Raw genomic sequence first — 22899 nt, forward strand, 5'->3', positions numbered from 1 at the left:
TATAAGTGACAGTTGTGTAGCTTGGTCTCCTTATGTGACTCTTCACAAGGGAAGCAGGGGCTGACTCTTGACTCTTTTGATTGTCTTTGGGACTTTTTCCTCCTATTGGGTTGCCTCCTCCAGCATTAATATGAGGGGAGGTACCTAGTCTGATATGGCATGTTTGGTTGGTATCCATAGGAGGCCTGCTCTTTTCTGAAGAGAAAAAGAAGCAGATGGGGAGGGGAAGAGACTGGGAGGAGAAACTACAGTTGGGATATAATATATGAGAGAAGAAAAAAAAATTTTAAAACAAACTAAAACAGGAAGCAAGGAAATACATGCCTTGGGTTTTTCTTTTCCTTTTAATTTATTTATGTGTCTATGTGTACGGCTGTGTGAGTTTATGCACACCACATGCCTGCAGGTGCCAGCAAATCCCCTGAAGCTAGAGACTCAGGCAGCTGAGGCAGCACAGGGTGGGACTATAGGCATGCACACTCATACCTGGTTTAGAGAATTTAACATTCTTTTTTCTGAGTGGGGGAGAAGGTTGTTTGTTTGTTTGCTTGTTTGTTTTTAAATAAAGTCTTGTGTGGCTTAGAACTTGCTAAGTAGCCAACAATGACCTTGAACAGATACCCCTGCATCTGCCTCAGTAGTGCTGAGAATACAGGCAAGTGCTCCGTGGCGGCTTAAAACGCTCTTCAAGGCACAAAGTACATAGGAACTAAATTTGAAAGTCTCCTGTTCTTAGACAGGATGACCTGAGACTACAAAGATGAGAATTCTCCCTAAGTTAATTTGAAAATTCTACTTAATCCCTGTAAAAAATACCAACAAGCTATAAATAGTTCATGAGTCACACGAATAGGTACTAAAGGGCACAGGAAAACAAAAACAAAAAACCAGCCAGAAGCACCCTGGGAAAAACACTCTGAGCATTAAAATTGAAACACACCATGACTGTATAATGATTACCAGCGGGGACTTGTGCAAAAAATAGGCAAGTAGACGAAAGCGACAGGATTCAAAGTCCAGAAAAATTTCCAAATTAAATAGAAAGTTGTCACCCAAACCACTGAGTTCTGAATGGGCTTTTAAAGCTTCATTTATTTTGTTTTCTGAGTATGAGTGTTTTTCCTGCATGTATATATGTGCACTATTTGTGTCCCTACTGCCTACAGAGTTCAGAGGGCAGTCTTTGGATCCCCTGGAACTAGAGTTTTGATGGTTGTGAGCTGCCGTGTGGGTGAAGGGAATTGATTCTGGGTCCTCTGCAATAACAAGTGCCTAAACCACTGAGGGTTATAGTGTAAGTAAGGGTCTGAGAGTCACTGAAGGAAGACCCCAGACTCAAACAGTATCCAAAACCAAAGTGTGTTTATTCTGCAGAAACAGCCAGCATGCAGGGGTCAACCATAAAAAATGTCAACCCTGAGAGGTGCCCAAGGGCTCCTTTTAAAGCCAGTTAGGGGATTTCTAGCCCTGATCATCTGACCTTTGTTAGGATTGGTTGCGTTCATGGTAAGGGGTACTTGTATGTTCCTGGTTGGTTCCAACCCTGGGGAAGGACCTGTCACCTCATATATAGTTTAACTCCAGGCCAGATGTCAGGGCAGTTGCTGATTGGTTGCCCTTTTTCCATGGCTTTTTCAAGAAGTCTAACGAGCCTTTCTGGGAAACCAAAAGCTAAGGCTCAACATGATGGCCTGATTCAAAATAGATTAGGCTTGGCCTTCTCAATAGATACATGTCATCATATCTAATTGATTTTTAAATACAGTATAAGTTATCTGGATAACTGAGTAGCCATTTGGAAAAAGAAAACAAACAACAAACAAACAAAACAACAACAACAAAACCTAACTAAACCTTTATCTGATACATTTGTGTTTTTTGTTTTTTGGAGAGAGGGTCTTACTATGCACCTCTGGCTGTCCTGGAACTTGCTATGTAGACCAGGCTGGCTTCCAACTCACATAGATCCACCTCCATTCTGGGATTAAAGTTGTGTAACTAGGGGGCTAGAGAGATGGCTCAGTGGTTAAGAGCGCCGCCGCTCTTCCAGAGGTCCTGAGTTCAATTCCCAGCAACCACATGGTGGCTCACAACCATCTATAATGTAATCTGATACTCTCTTCTGCAGATAAAGCCCTCATATGCAATAAATAAAATAAATAAGTCTTTTAAAAAAAGTTGTGCAACTACCACACTTGGCTTTGATATCATATTTAAAAATAAACCAATGGGAATAGAGAGACAGATCATTGGATAAGAGCACTGGCTATTCTTCCAGAGGACCCAAGTTCAATTCCCAGCCCCCCCCAAGGAAACTCACAGGCATCTGCAGCTCCAGGGATTCCTACACCCTCTTCTGACCACTGTACCAGATATGTACACAGTGCATGCACATTCATACATGCAGACAAAACATCCATATACATTATATAAATAAATTTTAAAAATCAAATGGATCAGAGATCAAAATGTAAAGCCCAAGTGACTTGCTCCCTAACCACAGTATAGGGAAAGGTTTTCTCACTGTGATTCAAAACCAGAAGGCAACAAAAGCAATACCGACATGACTGACTACATATAAGTAAGAATATCTTTAGGACAAATGAAAACAAGCCTTCGGTTAGGTCACAAAGCCCTGCAATGCCAGCAGTAGGACGCTGAGGCAGAGGGATCAAAAGAAGGTCAACTTAAGAGTACAGCCTAGGGAGGCTGGGCGGTGGTGGCGCACGCCTTTAATCTCAGCCCTCAGGAGGTAGAGGCAGGCTGATCGCTGTGAGTTCGAGGCCAGCCTGGTCTACAAAGTGAGTCCAGGACAGTCAAGGCTACACAGAGAGACCCTGTCTTGAAAAACAAAACAAAAAACAAAAGAAAACAAAATTGAAGAGTACAGCCTAGGCTACAGAGCAAGACCTTGTCTCAAAAAATTAAAACAAGGGCTGGAGAGGTGGCTCAGCAGTTAAGAGCACTGGCTGGATTCAATTCTGTAACTTCAGTTCCAGTGGATCCAAAGCCTCCTTGACCTCCACAAGCACTGCACACACATGGTACAGACATACATGTAGGCAAAACACCCATGTACATAGAATAAAAATTAATACATCTTAAGGGGAAAAGTAAAACAACTATTTCACTAAGTTGAAGGTACCTGAAAAAACAAGAAGAAAATATCTGGAGCATATGCTACAGAAGACTAACAGCCCTCACCTGTGAAACTCATAAAGGCTGAGGAACAAGCTGTGTGTGTGGGGGGGGGGCACATTGGGAGCCACAGCTATTGGGAAGTAGAGACAGGAGCATCAGGAGTCAAGGCCAGCCTGGCCTGTCTTAAAAATCCAAAAACCCAAAGAAAAAAAGTTAGTGGCACCACTCCCACAAACAAAAGACAGAGCAAGCTGCTGAAAAGCTATCAGCGACAGAGTGCTCAAATAAATACTCATTTCAATGATTTCTCTGCCAAGTTGATTAGCTGATGAAAGGCCTGAGGCATGTCTTTGGAGGAATCTGTGCCGGTGTCCCCAGAGAGGATTAGCTGAAGGTGGGTGGCACCATTCCAAGGCTGCAGTCCTGGACTAAAGGAAAAGAAAAAAAGGAAAAAGTGGGCGGAGCACCAGGACTCATCTCTCTGTTTCATGTGAACACAACAGGAACAGCTACTGATATACTTGCGTCTACAGGAATATAAATGAAGCTAATATCAAGATAGCATCTCCATCAGCTTGAAAAAACTTTTCAAATGTGACACAGCCCTGCAGAGAACAAGCATCTCCCACAGTGCTGAGAGGGAAGAGACTCACAAGGTGAAGTCAGCAGAACCCACCCCAGTATTCACCTCTAGGTATCTACCCAGGGGCATCTCCAACACTGGAGGGGACACACCTGCATGCAGCTACTCCCTGTTGTTCCGCTTACCCTGCAGGACACCTGCAACAGTCTGCATAGCCCTGCACAGGTGAGCCACTGGATAACCTGTGGTGTGTGCCGGCCTGGGGTCCTATGCGGAGGCAGACAGGAGGAGGTGCTGGGCCTGTGACCCAAACTGTAATCACATCAGTGAGAGGCTGCAGCAACAGGGATCATTGATTAGGGACTAGCCTGGGCTAGATCCTACCTACAAACAAACAAACAAACAAACAACAAAACCCCAAACCACAACAACAAAGGAGGAAGATTTCTATGGCGGAGTCTATAGTGATTTCTAGACTATTCTGCTAAACGCAAAGGATTAAAGAATATGTAGAGCTATCTCTCCTGTAGAGAAAAGAGAGCACAAGCAAAATACGTTAGACTGAGGTAACATTTATGTGGAAAGCTTGCTGTGTGGGAGGTCCCAGCTGGACCCTAAGCTTTATGAAAAGAGAAAAGGCAACATATGATGTACCCATTTGTGCATAAGAAGCAAAGTTACAGTTTAAAAAGGAAATGCCTGCACAGCATATGCACAGGTTTCCAACTGAAGGGCTTGAAGGGCTAACTGGACCCTGTCCTAAAACCAACTGACTCATAATGGCATTACTGGAGGCGCACACATACGCGCAGGGGAGGGGAGGTAATCCTAAAATTACTTCACTGGTGGTGAACAGGTAAGGAAATACACTGTAATAACCAAAGCTAGCATTATCACAGTAAAATAGTAGCTACCCAGAGAGAAAGGGGACACTGGAGCTATTGCTGCCCGCTCCTCCTGGGTATGACAGCAGAGGTAACAAGACATAAAGATGAGTATGCATGCATGTATACAGTATGTTAGCGGAGAGTATGACATGCACAGACGACTTGGCACAAATGTACACAGTATGACAGGAAGGGTAATGAGGCTCACAGATGAGTCCGCATACATGTATACAGGATGACAGCGGAGAGAATGAGGCACACAGATGGGTGTGCATGTGGATGCACCTGTAGATTGTTTACAGCCTAACAATGAGCTGTGTAGAGGTCAGAGGGCAACTGCAGAAGTCAGCTTCTGTCCTTCCTCCAGGCAGGTTTCAGGAATCCAGCTTGGTGGCCAGAGTCTTGAGCCACTGAGCCATCCCACCAGCCTGATCTTGAAACATTTTGTGAACCAAAATACTTAGGAAGCCCTTGTGAAGGGATGTGGGCGTGTCAACAGGGTGCAGGTGCCAAGCTGAAGGACTCCTCATGGCTGGAGCAATTTAAGTTATAAAGTAAATGATAGCATTGGGTCACAATTCAGAAAGCAGTGAACACCTGTGCACCTGCCCATACTGGGAGGTAGGGGATGTCAATATGTAGCCCAGTGAGCCTGGCTCAAACAATGATGGCCCTGCGTCATTCTCCTAGAGTGTTGGGAGTGCATGTGTGCCACCAGGCCCAGCAGCAAAAGAGCTTGCCAATGAAAACCATCCCTTGCATTCCCAGTGGCATACATGCACGGAGTCTAGAGACTCTGACTTAACCCAAACTGTCTTCTCATAATTACAAGGTGTCAAATCTAATTTCTGGCCAGCCTAAAATGGACACAGCCCCTCCTCTCAATGTTTCAAGGTCATTCTGTACTCTCTTACTCTTCTGCTTCTAGACTATTCCTTTGATTCTTTCCACTCAGGACACACTTCTCTAGAATGTTTCTACATGGTCTGTGTTCCATTTAAGACAAACCGCACAAAATACTTTCACTGCCATGCAAGCACCGAGGGAGAAGGCGCAGAGTCCATATGCTGTGGTTTGGCCTTTGTGTCCTTCCAGAAGAAACTCCCAGCAACTACATCGCACAGTAGGTCCAGGCCCACGGTGCCCTCTCTATGTCTCCACATGAAACAACTCTGCTACTCCTGGGTCTTACTAAGTCTCATCGTCATTATCTTCCTCGCTTAATTTGACTATAGGCTTTCCAACACATACTCATTAAATCTCATTTCCATTTAGTGTTCTATTTTTTCATTTTTGCACACATACATCTGGGGGTATCTGTAAAGATGTAATGCAACACGTGTGTGAAGGCCAGTGGCCAACTCTGGGTATTATTTCTTGGGAACACTCTCCACTTTATTTTTTCAAGACAGCGTCTCCCAATTGACTTGGAGTTTATCCACTAACCTAGACTGAGTGAGCCCTGGGGCTTCCCAACACTGGGACTACAAGCACATACCACTATACCCAGTTTTTTTCATGAGAGTTCTGGGAACTGTACTTCGGTCCTTGTGTGTATAAAACAAGCTCTTTGCCAAATGAAACATCTCCCGCTTCCATGTTGTATCATAACATATTAAAATACCTTCAACTCTTAACTCCGCATGAATTATAATCACCATGTCTATTTCCTTGAGGATTTGCAAGTCTTCTGCATTATGTTAGATGAAAGCTTTAAGAGGACAAGATCAGGACCCAAACCTCTGGCTACTTGGAATCTGCTCGGATTTTAAAGGGAGAAAGGTGTAACATGTTTGTGGCTGTTGGATGACAGAGAAGTTCCCCATAGGTCAGAAATTTAACTACTGGGGCCGTGGCTGGTGGCGCTGTCTGTACAGGTTTAGGAAGTCTGGCCTTGCTGGAGGAGGTATGTCACTGCGGACGGGCTTTGAGAGTTTAAAGACTCAGTCACTTCCTGCCCTCAACTCCCAGCTCCTGCCACCATGCCTGCCACTTGCTGCTATGCTTCCCCACCATGATGGACTCATTCCTCTGAAACTATAAGCTTAAAAAAAAAAAAAAAAAAAGCTCTCCTTTTCCTTAAGTTTCCTTGGTCATGGTATTTTATCACAACAACAGAAAATTAATTAATACACTGTGTGTTAAAATTGGGCTGCTGTCAATTCTCAATAACCTGGGCTAATATGGGACTATTACTATCCCCCATGCTATCTGCCTACGTTTTCATTTCCCCCATCAGTAACATACTCAGCCAGCAACAACAGCATCTCCCTTGTTCTTCTCTCAATAACTGGATTCACTAGAAAGGGAACCAGAAGCATAAACACCAAGAGAATTTATATTTCACCAGTGAAATTCAAGACACTTCGAGAACTAGCCACAACAGTGTGTGTGCAGTGAAGCATGTTATAGGAAGGCCAACAGACCTGTGACCCCCCTACAGACCCTCCCCCCCCCCCCGTGGTGATGAGCCAACATCCTTTAGGTGGCAGTCCAAAGCTCCTTGATCCTTGACGCAGGAGCAAAGGAAAGAAAGGCCTGCCCTGATAACAGAGTAGGCGGGTAGCCTCTAGGGCATGGGGACATTATGTATGTGGTGACCCTCGGATCATCAGGGTGGAGTAAATGACTTTCATTTCTGCTGTTTATGGACAGCTGGATCACAAGTGACATTGATCCACACGCTCATGTGGCCAATAGTTGAGTTATGAAGTGGTGCCCCTTGACCTTAGGAAACCGACTGCTGCTGAAGCGCTGCTGCTGGCACGGCTGACGTGCAGAGTGCCTTCCTTCACTCTGCTCCCTTCCAGAGAGGAGCCCTCGCTCTTCATGAAGGCAGATGGAGATTTACCACCAAACTAAGAAGACACTTCACTATATAAACAAAATTAAAATCCCAACTAGACACAAAGACTCCATTACTTAACAGTAATTGAAGCAGATCAAATGAACAGCAGCTTTATCTGAGCACAGCTGATGCAGGGGCTAAGCTGAGCCGACGCCTCTTCAGACAAGGCGTGGATTAAAGTAAGAGTCATGTTCTTGCTGCCTCGACGACGGGACAAAGTTGGGACAGGCTTCAGAATGTCCGGCTGCTCTCCCTGAGGAGGAAGGGCGTCACCTCTTTGTTGATGTGGATGCTTCCGTTATTGGAAGTGATGGGCCCAAATGACCTTAATGAATGGAGAGTCCACAGGGAGGAGGGGTTAAGACTTAGCAATTTGCCAGAAATGAGATTCAAAGGTTTAGCTTCTGTACTGATGAGATGAAGAGTCCTTTCAGAAACCAAACAGGATATGGATGACCCTGAGCTCCTGGAGATGCACAAGGGATGGAGGATCCAGAGGACCACACAGCAGCTCCGGTATGGGTATGGCTCTGGATTCAGAGGCACCTTCCAAAGTCCACCTTCCTACTTGAAACTCTAGAACAGCGGTTCTCAACCTGTGGATTGTGACCCCTTTGTTGTTCAAACAACCCTTTCACAGGGAGGAGGGGGGCACTTAAGATCATCCTGCATATGAGATATTTACGTTACTATTCATAACTGTAGCAAAATTACAGTTATGAACTAGCGACGAAAGTAATGTTATGGTTGGGGGGGGGTCACCACAGCATGAAGAAATGAATTAAAGGTCACAGGAAGGTTGAGAACCACTGATCTAGAGAGTAGAGTGAATAAAAAATAAGAACTGACCTTTGAGTTCTCCAGCAGGGAAGCACTGCCCACCTCCCTGGTCAGCAGAGCAAGCAGATGGCACACTCCTGAGCATCGAGCACCCTGGGTAAAGCACCGACATTGCATGTGCTAACGTGACTCAGCATGAAGGATCTACACATAGTATAAATCAGAAAAACAAGCCAGGCATGGTGGCACCTCAGAGGTAGAGCCAGGTGTGCTTCTGTGGGTTCAAGGCCAGCCTGAGCTACGTAGTGGGGGCCTGTCTCAAAATAATAATAATAAAGGCATATGCCTTTAATCTCAGCACTCTCTCAGGCAGACCTCTGTGAGTTCGAGTCCAGGACAACCAAGGCTACAAAGAAAGAAAGAAATAAACAAAAGCAACAAAATTAATTACAGTTAATATAAAAAAAAATTAGAAACCCAGGCAGAGTCATTAGGGATCAGTAATGCACTGATGCCAAACCCACAAGAAAACATATTTTATATAAAAATATGGTATGTGGGAAAAAAATATGGTATGTGGTGCACACATGTGATCCCAACACTTTGGAAGGAAAAACAGGAAGATCGCAAGTCTGAGGCCAGCCCAGGCTATCCAGTGACATGTCATCAAAATAATAATGGTAATAACAAATAATAGTAATAATGACCTAATCCTTCAGTTTGAAGGTATCTTGAGAAGCTTTACAAAGAGTCTTGTCCTGAAGCCGATACACACAGCACCGGCCACATCCTGCTACAGGAAGCATTGCTGAAGGTTCCTCCAGCTTCACCCCATTCCATCTGCCATAATAAAGAAGTTTCCCTGTGCTGCAGCCGGACGGCCATCAGTCTGCACAGAGAGCAGGGACTGCTGGGGAATCAAGATTAATAAGGCCCCACAGATTGCCATTTAGAGCGAAAGCATGGTTTCCATCAAGCAAAGACTCCTTTCTGATGACACTTTCATTTGGAAAATGACCTTGCACCCTTGAGAGGTTTGCTTCCTACAGCACATTGAAATCTGCCTGAATGTCAAGCAGAAAGGGGCCGGAAGTTAGGACTCCTACTCTCATCTCACTCTTGGCTTCTACCTCACAAGGACGGAAGAGGCCCTTGCCAGATAGACTGTGACATCTTGATGCTGCCGCAGCCACATTCAACCATGAGCGTTACTCAAATGACTCAACTGAGTAGGCAAGATCTTCCAGGTCTTCCCAACCAAGTCCAGCTTGGCAGAGATGGTAAGTTACAACATCAGCAGACCAAGGTCGAACTAACAGGCCGGCTAGTGCTAGGACAGGCCTTGAGGGGCAAACGGATAAGAGTAAGGGGGGAAATTCCTTCTTTCACTTCTAGTAAAAAGGTGTGGGAACGGGACTGGAGAGATGGCGCAGCAGTTAAGAAAGAGCCCTAGCTGCTCTTCAGAGGACCCATGCCAGCCACTCACGACTGCAGCTCTAAGAGGTCCAAAGCCTCTGGCTTCTCCAGGAACCTGCATGTGCATGCACATACCCACATGGTTAAAAATAATAATAATAAATATAATTTTTTTTTTCAAAAAGAGATGAGGCAGAGGCTGGAGGATCAGCACAAGGTTAAGGACAGCCTGAGCATCATAGAGAGACAGTGATTTGAAACATAGAAGAGCAGAAAGGAAGGGCCCAGGCCAAGGGCTCTATGCTTGCAGGGAGTGAGAATTATACTGCGGTGAGGCCCTCCTTCCACACCATGCCTGGCAGCCCATAGCACACCATCTCTGAGCTTGCCTGAACTATTCTACCTTTCTCTGCATGGAAGATAAAGGGCCATACAGGACACCAAGGACAACACTGGAGTCCTCATCAAAGTGCTGTTATAAATTTGAACCTTATGGGCCTGGCCTGTTGGCAAAGACCTGGGCCGCTGCAGACACTGAGAGCGTGGCCTGCAGTCAGGGCCTAGAGGCCTGGCCCAACAGCTGTGCGGCACTGGAGGGAGATGCCGCAGCCCTGCCACTGCTGCCCCAGCTGAAAGGAGAACAGAAACAAATGAAGGGTCTGAGCAGTCAGGCACAGCTCAGATCTCTTTTGTCACATGTTCAATAAAAAGCTGAACTTGGGGGTAGGAGTAGGGAGGACAAATACACTCAGTGGACTTGCTGGTGATTGGGTGTAGGCTTCTGTAAGTTTACCCAGCACTCAAGGAGCCTAAGTCACATTTTGGATGACAACATTAAAGGTCATTTTCCCATAGTGTTAGCGACAGAACAAACACTGTCCCACTGAGCACATCTCCAGTCCCAACTCTAAAGATATTAAAGAAAGCAATTATGCATATCTACTGACAGCAAGCAGAACCTCATAAATAGCTCCTGTATCTAGAGAAAACGACACCCATTTCACCCTCACATCACAACGGCGGGTAAGGAGTTCACTTGTGTCTTAGAATGAGAAAAATTACGCACAGAGGCTTTGGCTGACTTGCCTGAAGCCTGTGGTTCTGACCTGACAGGCCTAGGCTGTCCCTGCGCTTTTAAACTAGCTGGAGACAGAACTGAAAGGTAGAACTGATGGAGCCCTAAAAACAAGACACTGTATGGAGGTATGGCAAAGCCTGATAGAGCCATAACATACAATTATCACTGTCAAGAGAGCACACTATTGGTATAAGAACAAACATGCAGTTGATGGAAGGATATTGACAGTTGGGAAATAAACTATCATTTTTATTACATTACATTAAAACCATTACAGCCAAGTGGTGTTCAATAATGGAGTCAAGAAAATTCATGGAAATTCATTAGAAGAAAAGGGTTCTAAGGGAGGGAAAAGGAATAAATAGTAAGTGCAGGTATGTGGCATGTACTGGTAATCCCAGCAACCAGAAGGCTGAGGAGGAAGATCCTGAGTTCAAGGCCTGCCTGGGCTACTTTGAGAGACTTTATATCAGAAGTTAAGCGCACTTGTTGACCTTGTAGAGTATGTGGGGACTGGTGGCTTGAATAAGAATGGCCCCCACTGGCTCATATATTCGCATGCTGACTCATCAGGGAGTGCCACTATTAGGAGGGGTGACCTTGTTGGGGTAGGTGCTGCCTCCCTGTCGAAACTGCGTCACTGCTCACTGGAGGTGGGCTTTGAGGTTTCAAAGGCTCAGTGGCTCTCTCTCCCTGCCCTGCCTGTTGATCCACAGGTGTGCCACCAAGCTTCCTGAAAATATGATAGTGGACCAAATCTCTGACACTGTAAGCCATGCCCAATTCAATGTTTTCCTTCATTTAGAGTTGCTGTGGATGTGGTGTCTCTCCACAGTAACAGAACACTGACTAAGACACCAGGTTTGAGTCCCAGCACCTATATGAAGGTTCACAAATACCTCTAAGTCCAATTTCAGGGGATCTAATGCTCTCTCCTGACCTCAGCAGATACCAGGATACACAGACATACATGTAGCTAAAACATTCATGAATATAAAATAAAAACTAAGCTTTTTTTTTTTTTTTTCTGAGACAGGGTCTCTCTGTGTTAGTCTTGGCTGTCCTAGACTTGCTTTGTAGACCAGGCTGGCCTCAAACTCACAGCAATCCGCCTGCCTCTGCCTCCCAAGTGCTGGGATTAAAGGCATGCACCACCACACCTGGCTAAGCTTTTTTTTTTTAATGGGCAAAAAGACCGTTAAATAGGCTGTTAGGGGGGAAAAAAAACCCAAAAACTCTGAGGACACAATATCAAATAACTCTAAATTCTTATCTTACATTCCTAGATCAGTGCAGCTCTCAGAGCTCAGTAGAGCAATGTCTTTGTGCACTGGATCCTGGTTAACTCAGCTGGTCAAGGGTCAGCCACAGATGGGACACGCCCTCCCATCAAGGCTTATGGGTCACTGTGAAAAAAGGGCAGTAAGACTGTAAGAGGCAAAGGTCCAGGAAGACCAGAGCAAAACAGTGTCTTCTGAACACGGCACGACCGCTGTACTCATGGATTCACAGCAGCTATGGCTGCTACAGACGATCTAGCCAGTCACCCTTCAGCATGGAGTAGGAAGGGACTCATGAGTCCCTAACCCTACCTGAGGACACAAGACGGCTTCTGGGAGTGGAAGAGGCCGCTTATTGGGACCGCAGCCTTAAAACAAACAAACAAACAAACAAACAAACAAACAAACAAGCAAAAAACCCGATTCCATGTTCATCCAACACCATGGTCTTGAGAACCCTACAAGGCAAGCTGTACTCTAGATAAGGAAAGCACATACCTACCAATGACAATTTTTGTTTGCGTTTGTTTGGTTTTTAAGAGATAGTATTTACTCTGCAGCCCAGACTGACCTACACTCACTACATAGCACAGGCTGGCCTTGAACTCATAGTGATCCTTCTGCCTCAGTCTCTCAATTGTTGGAATCGCGGCTGCTTTTTTTTTTTTTTTTTTTTTAATTAGTGTGTATTTATTGTACAAAATACTGCATTTCATTATGACACAATGAAATTCTAATTTTTCCTAAATAGATGATCCTCCAGAACACCTACCATGTGTTCCTCTCTTGGTGCCAAGCACCTGATAGCCAAGGATGCTACTGAACACAGCGCCCATGCAGGAGGTCCCCTAGTAGGGGAAAGTTGTTTTCCTGTGGGCCCTTACCTCCCCTCTGCTTTTCTGGGCATCTATAGTAAAATCTGATCCCAGCTGGGAAGGACTGATGCTCTGTGTAGCTGTAAGTGAACACTTAATTTAGGACAGGCTCACCACCAAAGATGAACTACTGGTCCATTTCTTTTTACCAAGGAGGAGCACGGCCAAACAAAACTAAACCAAGTAAGGCAGGGTACTCAGCTCAGCAGATTCTAAGAGAAGTGGGGGGCAGGGGGAGGGCGATGGCTCAGTAGCTTGCTTCTTGAGGAGTGGGCTATAATGACTGAGAGAGAAAATCTTAATAACCACCAAAGGGCAAAGCAAAGGGTTCTGTTGGGGGGGTGGGCTCTGCCTCATCAGCGAGCACTCATTAGGCTTCCGCTGGGGATGGCACTCAGCAGATGAGCTATCAAATCTGCATCCGCCGGAGTGAAACGGGCAGATTCAGCTCTCCATCTTTGCACTTTTAAGTTAGACCCCTTAGGGTTTCTGGGATGGTGTTAAAGCCATCAATACATTTAAGTGGTTTTGCTGACAAGGACTACTGGCTTTATTGGATAATTTCCCAAGTGTTAGCAAAGGTAGGTCTTGAAGTTACCCACAAATTGAATGGATGGATAAAAAAAAACAGTCCCACTATCTCACCCATGTACTCCCCCCCCCCCTTTACGCCGGTTCATAACAGTAAGAATTGGTAAATTGCGGCTGACTGAAGCCTTCTGGTTCGCTTACATCAAAGTCTGTGAGCCTGCATTAAAAAATACTCCAGGTTGAAATTCAAAATCACCTGTCCTCTCAACACCCTTGAGTCGGCTATCTCTGGCCTGGCCTGCCTGGGGGTGTCCATGAAAGGAAAGGCTAGTCTGCCAGGACATTGCACACCACAATGCTGCCCTTGTCAGCACAACTCACAGAGGGGAGACCACAGCAAGGATAAAGGGTCACTAAGGCTGACATGGCCAGACTGGGGAGCAAGTCAGGTCCCTACTGCTTTTGGCTGGTCAAGAAGTAGTTGCTCCTGAACTTCTGGCTAAGACAATCTTTTAAAATATTACCAATCAAAGCTAGGTAGAAAAATACTTAAAATTGGCAGTCTTTGACATCTTGTGCTTTTAACAGAAGAGATGATTTTTATTTATTTATTTATTTATTTTTTTTATCTCTGTTGGATCTAGCACACCTGAGAACAGAGCAAGTCAGAATAATACAGACTCAGGGCAAGGGTGGACAGGGACTTCTCTGGTTATGAACCAGGCAGGTGGCCGTGGTGACCAGATGGTGACAGAAGTTCCAGATGTACTGATGACAAGCTGTTGACAGCAGCTATCGTGCAACAAGTCACACAGGGTCCCTGGCCCCAGCAGCCCTCTATGGGCTGCCTTGGCCTCCACGGATACACACAGCGGACTTGGACCTACACATTATCATTTGTCTTCGCACTTCAGCCTACACACTGGCTTCTTTATCCACCTACACCCCATGGCTCAAGGGTTCTGAAGAAGAGAGCCTTAGGACCTAGACTCCTAACATTTTTAATTTATTTATTTTTATGATTTCATGTATATGGGTGTTTTGCCTGCATATGTGTTTATGTACCACTTGCTTGCTTGGGCGTTAGATACCCTGGAACTGGAGTTTCAGGCAGTTATGAACTGACGTGTGGGTGCTAGAAATCTTCTGGAAGAGCACCCGGTGCTCCTAACCATTGCACCATCTCTCCCCAGTCCAGCTTTTTAAAAACTTTTAAAAAGCCCTTCAAACTAAACTTTACTGGGTACTTCTGTGTTATGTAACCATTTCCAATGAATTGAAATATATCTCCTGAAGGGAAACTCTCTTCAGAAAGCTAAGAAAACAGGAAGATCAATTTTATAAAACTTGGGAAGGTCAGAAAGTTACAAGACACACAAAGCCCCTTCCCTGAATTTATTTAAGCAGCCAACAATTGCTGGGGACAGGAAACTCTGCAGACTGCCTGCTTGGTCTTCAGTGAGCTTCAGGAATGCAGCTTTCAAGAGACACCACCCCTGGGCAGTGGTGGCGCACGCCTTTAATCCCAGAATTTAGGAGGCATAGGCAGGTGGATCACTGTGAGTTTGAGGCCAGCCTGGTCTACAAAGTGAGTTCAGGACAGCCAAGGCTACACAGAGAAACCCTGTCTCAGGAAGAGAGAGAGAGAGAGAGAGAGAGAGAGAGAGAGAGAGAGAGAGAGAGAGAGAGAGAGAGAGAGAGACACCACCATGCTGGGGTGAGCTTTTTTTTCAGATGCAGATGTCATCCATGCTTCCTTTCCTAGTCACTGTTACATTACTGTGAAGAGACACCATGACCAAGGCAACTCTTATTCTAAAAAAACATTAAGTGAGGGCTTAGTTACAGTTTCAGAGGGTTAGTCCAGTAGCTGAGAGCTACATTCTGAATCATAGGCTGAGAAAGAAAGAGACACTGGACTTGGTATGGGCTTTTGAAGTCTCAAAAGCTACTTCCTCCAACAAGGCCACACCTCCTAATCCTTCTAATCCTTTCAAGTAGTGCCACTCTCTGGTAACTAAGTATTCAGGTATTTGAGCCTATGGGGCCATTCTTACCCAAACCACCACATCTCTAATTGATAATGAATGACTAATAAAAAATTACTAGGTATAATGATTTATAATGGTTTGGATATTAAGTGTCCCCCAGAGTCTCATGAACTGAAGGCTTGATCCCAATGCAGCAGTATTCTGAGGTGGGGTCCTGGGGCTGATGGATGTTTACCACTATAGCAGTGACGGGAGTGGGAAAACGGAGCCCATAAATGAGGTAGACTAAAGTCTCATGCAATAGCCAACTTTATTCAGAGCATCAGACAATTTATACTCTGAGGGTTAAGAAAAATCACACGAGTAAAGTTCTTATGAGTTTAAGCTGCATACAATCCCCAAAACAAGCCATACTTGGCAAAAACATACTACGCCCGGAGGAACAAGAAAACTCCTTCTAAGAACAATTCTGCATTTTGAAGAAACTGAAGTCACAAGACTCTTGTCTTGTTTTCTTAGAGTTTCCTCACGTGCACTCAGAAGTCTCCTCACACCGCTCCGTTCTTGGACTGTGCTCCAGCAGATAGGCAGTACGGGTACTAACCTCACTAGTGGAATCACGGCCTCATGAGCTAATAGGAGGCATGGCCTGACAGCAAGTCCTGAGGTGTGCCTTTAAAGCGTTCATCTTGTCCTCCGCCGGCTCCTTCCTCTCCATAGAGCACATTCAAAGGGTTCCTATAACTGCATATGCTCAAAATGTTAGACATGGGATATCTGTGTGCACATGATCCAAATCAAAGGTTACAGTTCCTGAGATGAAAAATGCACAAGATGCAATCAGTGGCAAATTAGATACTTTTAAAGAAAAGGTTAGTGAGATTAAAAACAGAAATAGAAGCTACCAGAAACTGAACACAAAAGATAACTTTCACTGGGTATAGAATTCTAAATAGATAGAATTTTGTCTGTCACATATGTTCTGCAGGGCCATTTCCAGGGTTAGTCACAACCCCCCCCCATGTTTGTGTCTCACTACACGGTGTGTCTTTTGTCTCTGGCTACTTTTACATATTTCTATCACTAAGTTTGAGCTTTTTTTTTTTTCCCCCCCCTCATTAGCTGTCTCTGCCACAGTTTTCTCCATGATATCATGCTTAGAATTATTGAGATTGATTGACCTCTGGGGTTATAGGTGCCATCAAATTTGAGACACCTCGCTATGCCTGGTGGTACTAGCCTACAACTCTAGCTACTTAAAAGACTAATGCAGGAACATCGTAAGTTCAAAGCCTGCTTTGGCTATGGAACAAATTAAAGATCAGTTTGGGTAAAGTAGTGAGACCCTGTCTCAAAAAGAAACCTGGGGATGTAGGTTATCAGTAGAACTCTTGCCTATCACATATGAGACCCTGTGTATGATCCCCAGTATCATAGCCAACACACACACACACACACACACCACAGTGAAACACTTTGACAAAGAAGAGTTGAAAATAATTATTACTAGCAGATCTGTCTCCTAAAAATTCCCAACGTAATCTTGGGATGCAACTCAGTAGTAGAGCTCTTGTCTAACATGTACAAGGCTTTGTGTTTGATTTCCTAGCATTGACCTACACACACCAAAAAAAAAAAAAAAAAAAAAAAAAAAATCAACAAATACTAACAGGAGCTTGTGGTGGTTTGAATAGGTTTGGCCCTCATAGATTCATGGGTTTCAATGTTTGGCTCTTTGGAATGGCACTGTTAGGAGGTGTGGTCTACTGGAGGAAGTATGTCACTGCGTTGGTGGGCTTTGAGGTCTCCTACACTCAGGCTCTGCCTAGTGTAATGCCAGTCTCCTCCCAGCTGGAGGGATGGACAGTGGTGCAACCATTTGGTGTGAGAATCAGGAAGTTCTTTAGATGACTAAGCAAGTATTTACCATAGCACCTAGAAACCTCAATCTAGGCCTCCAACCAGAAGGAATGAAAACAAGTGCATACATACTTGTACATAACACTCACAATGCCACAAAACCCAACTGTGCCCTCTTTATTGAGTGGTGGGTTATATGCTGACAATACCCCAATCATGATATTTAAAAATAAATGTAACCAAAGATGAGGAGCAACAGACCATGAAATCAACACATTCTTAGAGAGTCTATTTCTAAAGAACAAATGGAAAACTTACAAGAGGAAACAGTCATTTCACCCTAGAATGCAAAGGCTAGAAAACCAAGTATTGGATCACCAGGCATCACAGGGGTTGCTCTGCTCCACTGTCTCACTCTGAACTGAGCTGCCTTGAGAGGAATTTGGGATGAAAGACTGGGTGGCATGCAGACTCATATGCTGTGGGCAAGCAATGTGACTCATAAACCCGTGTAGTGCTGTCACGGGGCAGTTCTTCAAGGGAGATGTCTTCAACAGAATTCTACAAAGGTGTTGTCACTGCTTTCCTCTGTGCTCAGCCCCAAATGGTCTGATGTTACCTCTTAATTCATTCAGAGGCGCATACATATGACATGGCCTTTGTAACACCATTCCATAGCAAACTGCAGTCCAAAGAAAAAGAAGACACACCTGATGCCTTCCTGCCCTGCTGCTCCATTTCCTCCCTATGGAAGCCCTGCACATCCCTGACAAAAGAGAAGACCTCTGTGACTCCTCCCTCCCTCCCCACAAGGCCAGCTCCTCTCTCCTAAAGTCTCCCTGCCTCAACAAACTTGGCCATGGGTAAGCAGCCAGACCAGTTAATCCCTGTGACTGAGTGCGGTGGGTTTGAGTAAAAATGGCCTCCATAAACTCATATATTTGGATATTTGTTCTGCAGCTCGTGGAACTGTTTAGGAAAGATTAGGAGGTGTGGCCTTCTTGGAGGAGGTGTGTCACTGGAGTGAGGCTTCAAGGTCTCAAAAGCCCATGCCATTTTCCAGTATCTCTCTCTCTCTCTCTCTGCTTGGAGGTTGTTATCTCACTATGTAAGCTCTCAGCTACTGCTACAGTGTCATGCCTGCCTGTTTGCCTGCCTGCTGCCATGCTCAATGCCATTATGGCCATGAACTTATCAAGTGAAGCCATAAGCAAGTCCCCAATCAAATGCTTTCTTTTATAAGTTGCTTTGGCTATGGTGTCTCTTCGAGGCAATAGAAAATAATGACAATACTGTGCTGTGGTAGTCACAGGGCTTCTGTAGAGGAAACTTAACCTAACCTAGCCTAGGGTGCACCTAACCAAGGGTGTCACCACATCACCAATGCCCACAGCAGTGCTTGGAATACAGCAGATGCCCAAGGGAACAGAGAGACACTGTGGATATGCACTTGTCACACTTGTTTCAACAGGAGCTATTAGTGCTAGGAACTTCTGTTCTCAGGGCCAGGATAGTGAGCACTACAGGAAGTTGGTATCTCACTGGCTGTGCCCAAGAACCACTTGCCAAATGCTGGTTCTGGCAAAAGTGTTTCCTAAGCTCTACTGGTGGCTACTGTCTTAGTCAGGGTTACTATGGCTGTGACAGAACACCATGACAAAAGCAACCTGGGGAGGAAAGAGGTTATTTGGCTTACACTTCCACATCACTGTTCATCATCAAAGGAAGTCAGGACAGGAACTCAAATGGGGCAGGAACCTAAAGGCAGGAGCTGACGCAGAGGCAGTAAAGGGGTGCTGTTTACTGGCTTGCTCCTCGTGGCTTGCTCAGCCTGATTTCTTATAGAACCTAGAACTACCAGCCCAGGGATGGCACCACCCACAGTGAGCTGGGCCTCCCCCATCAGTCACTAATTAAGAAGATGCCCCCCAAACTGGGCGCAGTGGTGCATGCCTGTAATCCCAGCACTCTGGGAGGCAGAAGCAGGCGGATCACTCTTGAGTTCGAGGCCAGCCTGGTCTACAAAGAGAGTCCAGGATAGCCAAGGCTACACAGAGAAACCCTGTCTTGAAAAAAGAAAAAGAAAGAAAGAAAGAAAGAAAGAAAGAAAGAAAGAAAGAAAGAAAGAAAGAAAATGCCCCCACAGGCATGTCTCCAGCCTGGTCTTGTAGAGGTATTTTCTCAGTGAGGTTCCTTCCTTTCAGATGGCTTTAGCTTGTGTTAAGTTGACATAAAACTAGGCAGCACCACAGCTATACACAAAACACAGAGCTACTCAGTGCACAGAGCTACTACACTATGAACAGAAGCTGGAAACTATTCTCAGCTCTACGGGAACCAAACATGTGCTTGTGTGTGGGCATCGGGTGAGCGACAGAGTGGACAGAAAGCCTGCACACAAGAAGCTACCTGACTAAAGTTTCTTTGAATTATTAGTTCAAAGGCTAAGAAGAAGCCAAGGGGACTACCTTGGGTACCATTTCTTGGTTTTTTTGTTTTTGTTTTTGTTTTTGAGACAGAGTCTCTCTTTAGCCAGGAGCCTACCAAGTAAACTATGCTGGCCAGCTAGCCTCAGGGATCTGCCGGTCTCTGCCTCCCCAGCACTCTGATCACAAATGTGGCATTTTCATTTGACCTCTGGGGATTGAACTCATCCTCACACTTGCCCCACAAGAATGTTAATGACTGTGCTTGGTCCCCAGCTCCACCTCCTTTGTGTGGTGCTGGAGATTGAGCCCAGGGCCCTGTGCTTACTAAGTACTTGCTTCACCACCCCTACCCTAGTCACTCTTGCTGTTAAAAAACAAAACAAAACAAAACAAAACACCAACAACAATCTCTCAAAGTGGCCTGCAGGTGGGAATGGTGGCCATGTCTATAATGGCAGCACTGGAGAGACTCAGACAGGAACATTGAGAGCCTGCACCACAAAGGGAAGTTTCAGGCCACTGTGGGATACACAGAGAAGTCCTATCTCAAAACCAAACCTAAGGTAAAAGTAACATTGCTGTGGTAACAGGAAAGGCAGTCAGCATGCATCATGTCTATAGCCCTGAGGCAGCAAGGAAAAAATCAAATGTTGGAGCCAGGTTTAAGGATGCATGCCTGTAGTCCCAGCTCTGAGAGGAGGCGACAGGATCAGGACAGGTCATTCTGGACTATATAACATAATCAGGCCAGCCTCAACTCTAGAAGACTCTGTGTCAAAAAAAAAAAACTACTATGAGATAGTAAATGAAGGTGAAAGCTGGTCAATGTGCAAGGAGAAGCAGAGGCAAGCAGAGTTCTACTAAGAGACTGCGTACTCCAAACCTGCCCCAGAAATGAGGTTCAACACAGAACCGTAAACTTACTTAAAACACTGAGGGTTTATGGTTTGGTTTGGTCATTTATTTATTTATTTATTTATTTATTTATTTACTGGTAATATTTTTATAACTCACTCGTGCCGGTATCCAGTGAGAACGCTGTAGAAGTTGTTGCAACATCAGATGCCTTGCATGTTCAGCTCCCGGGCAGCACATGGCACAGACGGTGTCTTAGTTAGGGTTTCTATTGCTATGAAGAGACCATGATCGCGGCAACTCTTACAGAGGGAAACATTTAACTGGGGCCCGGCTTACAGCTCAGGGGTTTAGCCTATTATCATCATGGCAGGAAATACGGCAGTGTGCAGGCAGACATGGTGCTGGAGCTGAGAGCTCTACACCTTGATGTGCAGGTAGCAGAAGGAGACTGTGTGCAACACCGGGCATAGCTTGGGCATACACGTGACCTCGAAGCTCACCTCCACAGTGGCATACTTTCTCCAACAAAGCCACACCCCCTAATAGTGCCACTCCCTATGGCCTAGCATTCAAACACGTGAATCTATGGGGGCCGTACCTATGCAAACTACCACAGACAGCTTAGTCTATCCAAAGCCTTACCCTTCGCTGCCCTTTCTTTCTCCTAAGGTTTGGGGCAGGAGGCTAGCTGCCTGCCACAGACTGAGCACTATACTCTCATACTTCTCCTCCTTTTGTTGTTGGTTTGGTTTGGTTTTTCGAGACAGGGTTTCTCTGTGTAACCTTGGCTGTCCTGGACTCATTTTGTACACCAGGCTGGGCTCCCACTCACGGAGATTCATCCACTTACCTCTACCTCCCAAAGTGCTGGGAGGATTAAAGATGTGCGCCACTACACCAGGCTGTGCTCCATTTACAGGGTTGGCCAAAATGAAGGCATTCTAAAGAGACCTGTCCCTTATTCGACTCTCAGACTAGTCCAACAATCGACCCTAAAGGAATGGGATTCCCCCCCCCCCCTCTGGATTCTCATGCTCAGAGAAGAAAAACATTCCAGAAGAAGGGGTAACTGTCTCAGGGAAAGAGACAGTTTTAACCTGTCAGACCACCTCACAAGAGGACAGTGAAGCCCGGACAGTGATAGGCCCATGTTGGTCGGACCACACTTTTGACACGGACTGGTTAGATATTCTTGGCTCTCTCTTTTAACTTTTGTCTCACTTCAGACTTGGAGTGGTTCCCTGGATCCTTCTGTCGCTCTTCGAACGTAGCTGCATTAAACCTTTTTCTGCTTTCCACTTTTAACTTGGCTCTTTCAACTTGCTTACTGGGGATGGGTGGCCAGATCGGAATGGTGGCACAGGTTGTGATCCATAAATCCCCTAACACTCACGATATTCCGGCTTAGTCTAGGGAGCATAGGGCTACCTACTTATGCGCAAGCGCAGCTGGAGGGGCGGGACTGTCCTCTGCCAGGCCCCGCCTCTGGCTCCGCCTTGGCTACAGGCTTCCGCCGCCTAGCCGGCCCGCCATACGGAAGGGCCTGCCTCAGCCGCCTGCGCGCCAGATAGGGCGCCGCCTCCCTCTGCCGGCGCCCTGCCCGGAGCTTACCGGGTCCCCTGCCGCTGGCAGCTCCTCCATCCTCCGTCGTCTCCATCGGCCCGGCGCCAAGCTGTCCATGCGGCTTCGCGTGCCGCCTCTCAAGCCACCCAGAGGCGGGACCGCCCGACCACGTGCCTGGAGGAGCCAATGGGGAGGTGTAGGGCGTAGCCAGAAGGACAGACGGCTCCCGACAGAGGGCTACAGGCAGGAGTAGCCGAAACCCGAGTCTTCTACGGCCTGAGGTGCGGGGATTCTTCCACCCGCCGCCGGTCGACGTCTCGCAAGCCGTGACTGGCTTGTCACTTCCCGGTTCACAAAGTCAGTCCCAAAGGTCGCTTGTTTAGGATTTGCCACGCTTCTGCAACCCTTGGTCCACGGAAGGCGCGCCCGCCTCTTCTCCCTTGTGATTGGTCGCTGAGTCCGGATAGATGTAGCCGCAACCAATCGGCACGCCCGAGGCTGCTCAGGGCGTAGTCTCCCGGGGAGTTGCAGTCTGACTGCTGCTAGTTTTGCTAACCTGAATGTTTGGACGTATTCTCAACCCGGCCTAGTAAGCAGTACTCTGCCCTTCTCTTTTTCCCCCTGTTGGATGGTCGTGAGCAGGCACGGGAGCATCACCTGGAGCAGGGATAGCCACAGGTGTCGGGGGTTGTGGGCGGCTCCCAGCCCCAGCTTGGCTGAAAGCTGCATACTGACGCCTTGGGGACTAGGCTAGGGTTCCTGCAGCAGCTGTCCAGCCT

General features: G+C 46.1%; 1 protein-coding gene across 4 annotated transcripts in view; it reads right to left on the minus strand.

Annotated features, from left to right (window-relative positions):
• C5H10orf143 (chromosome 5 C10orf143 homolog) overlaps positions 1 to 22547 on the minus strand; it is a 34581-nt gene extending 12034 nt beyond the window's left edge. For 2 of the 4 annotated variants that reach the window (XM_051145515.1, XM_051145511.1), the window contains exon 1: positions 22169 to 22545. In XM_051145515.1, coding sequence (XP_051001472.1) covers positions 22169 to 22237 — 69 coding nt within the window. In that variant the 5' untranslated portion in view covers positions 22238 to 22545. Of the gene's footprint in view, positions 1 to 22168 lie in introns of all 4 variants that reach the window. The other 2 variants (XM_051145512.1, XM_051145514.1) reach the window with 2 other exon arrangements.
• Between the last annotated feature and the right edge of the window lie 352 nt (positions 22548 to 22899).

This window comes from Acomys russatus, chromosome 5 (assembly GCF_903995435.1).
Source record: "Acomys russatus chromosome 5, mAcoRus1.1, whole genome shotgun sequence".
NCBI classification, from domain to species: Eukaryota; Metazoa; Chordata; class Mammalia; order Rodentia; family Muridae; genus Acomys; species Acomys russatus.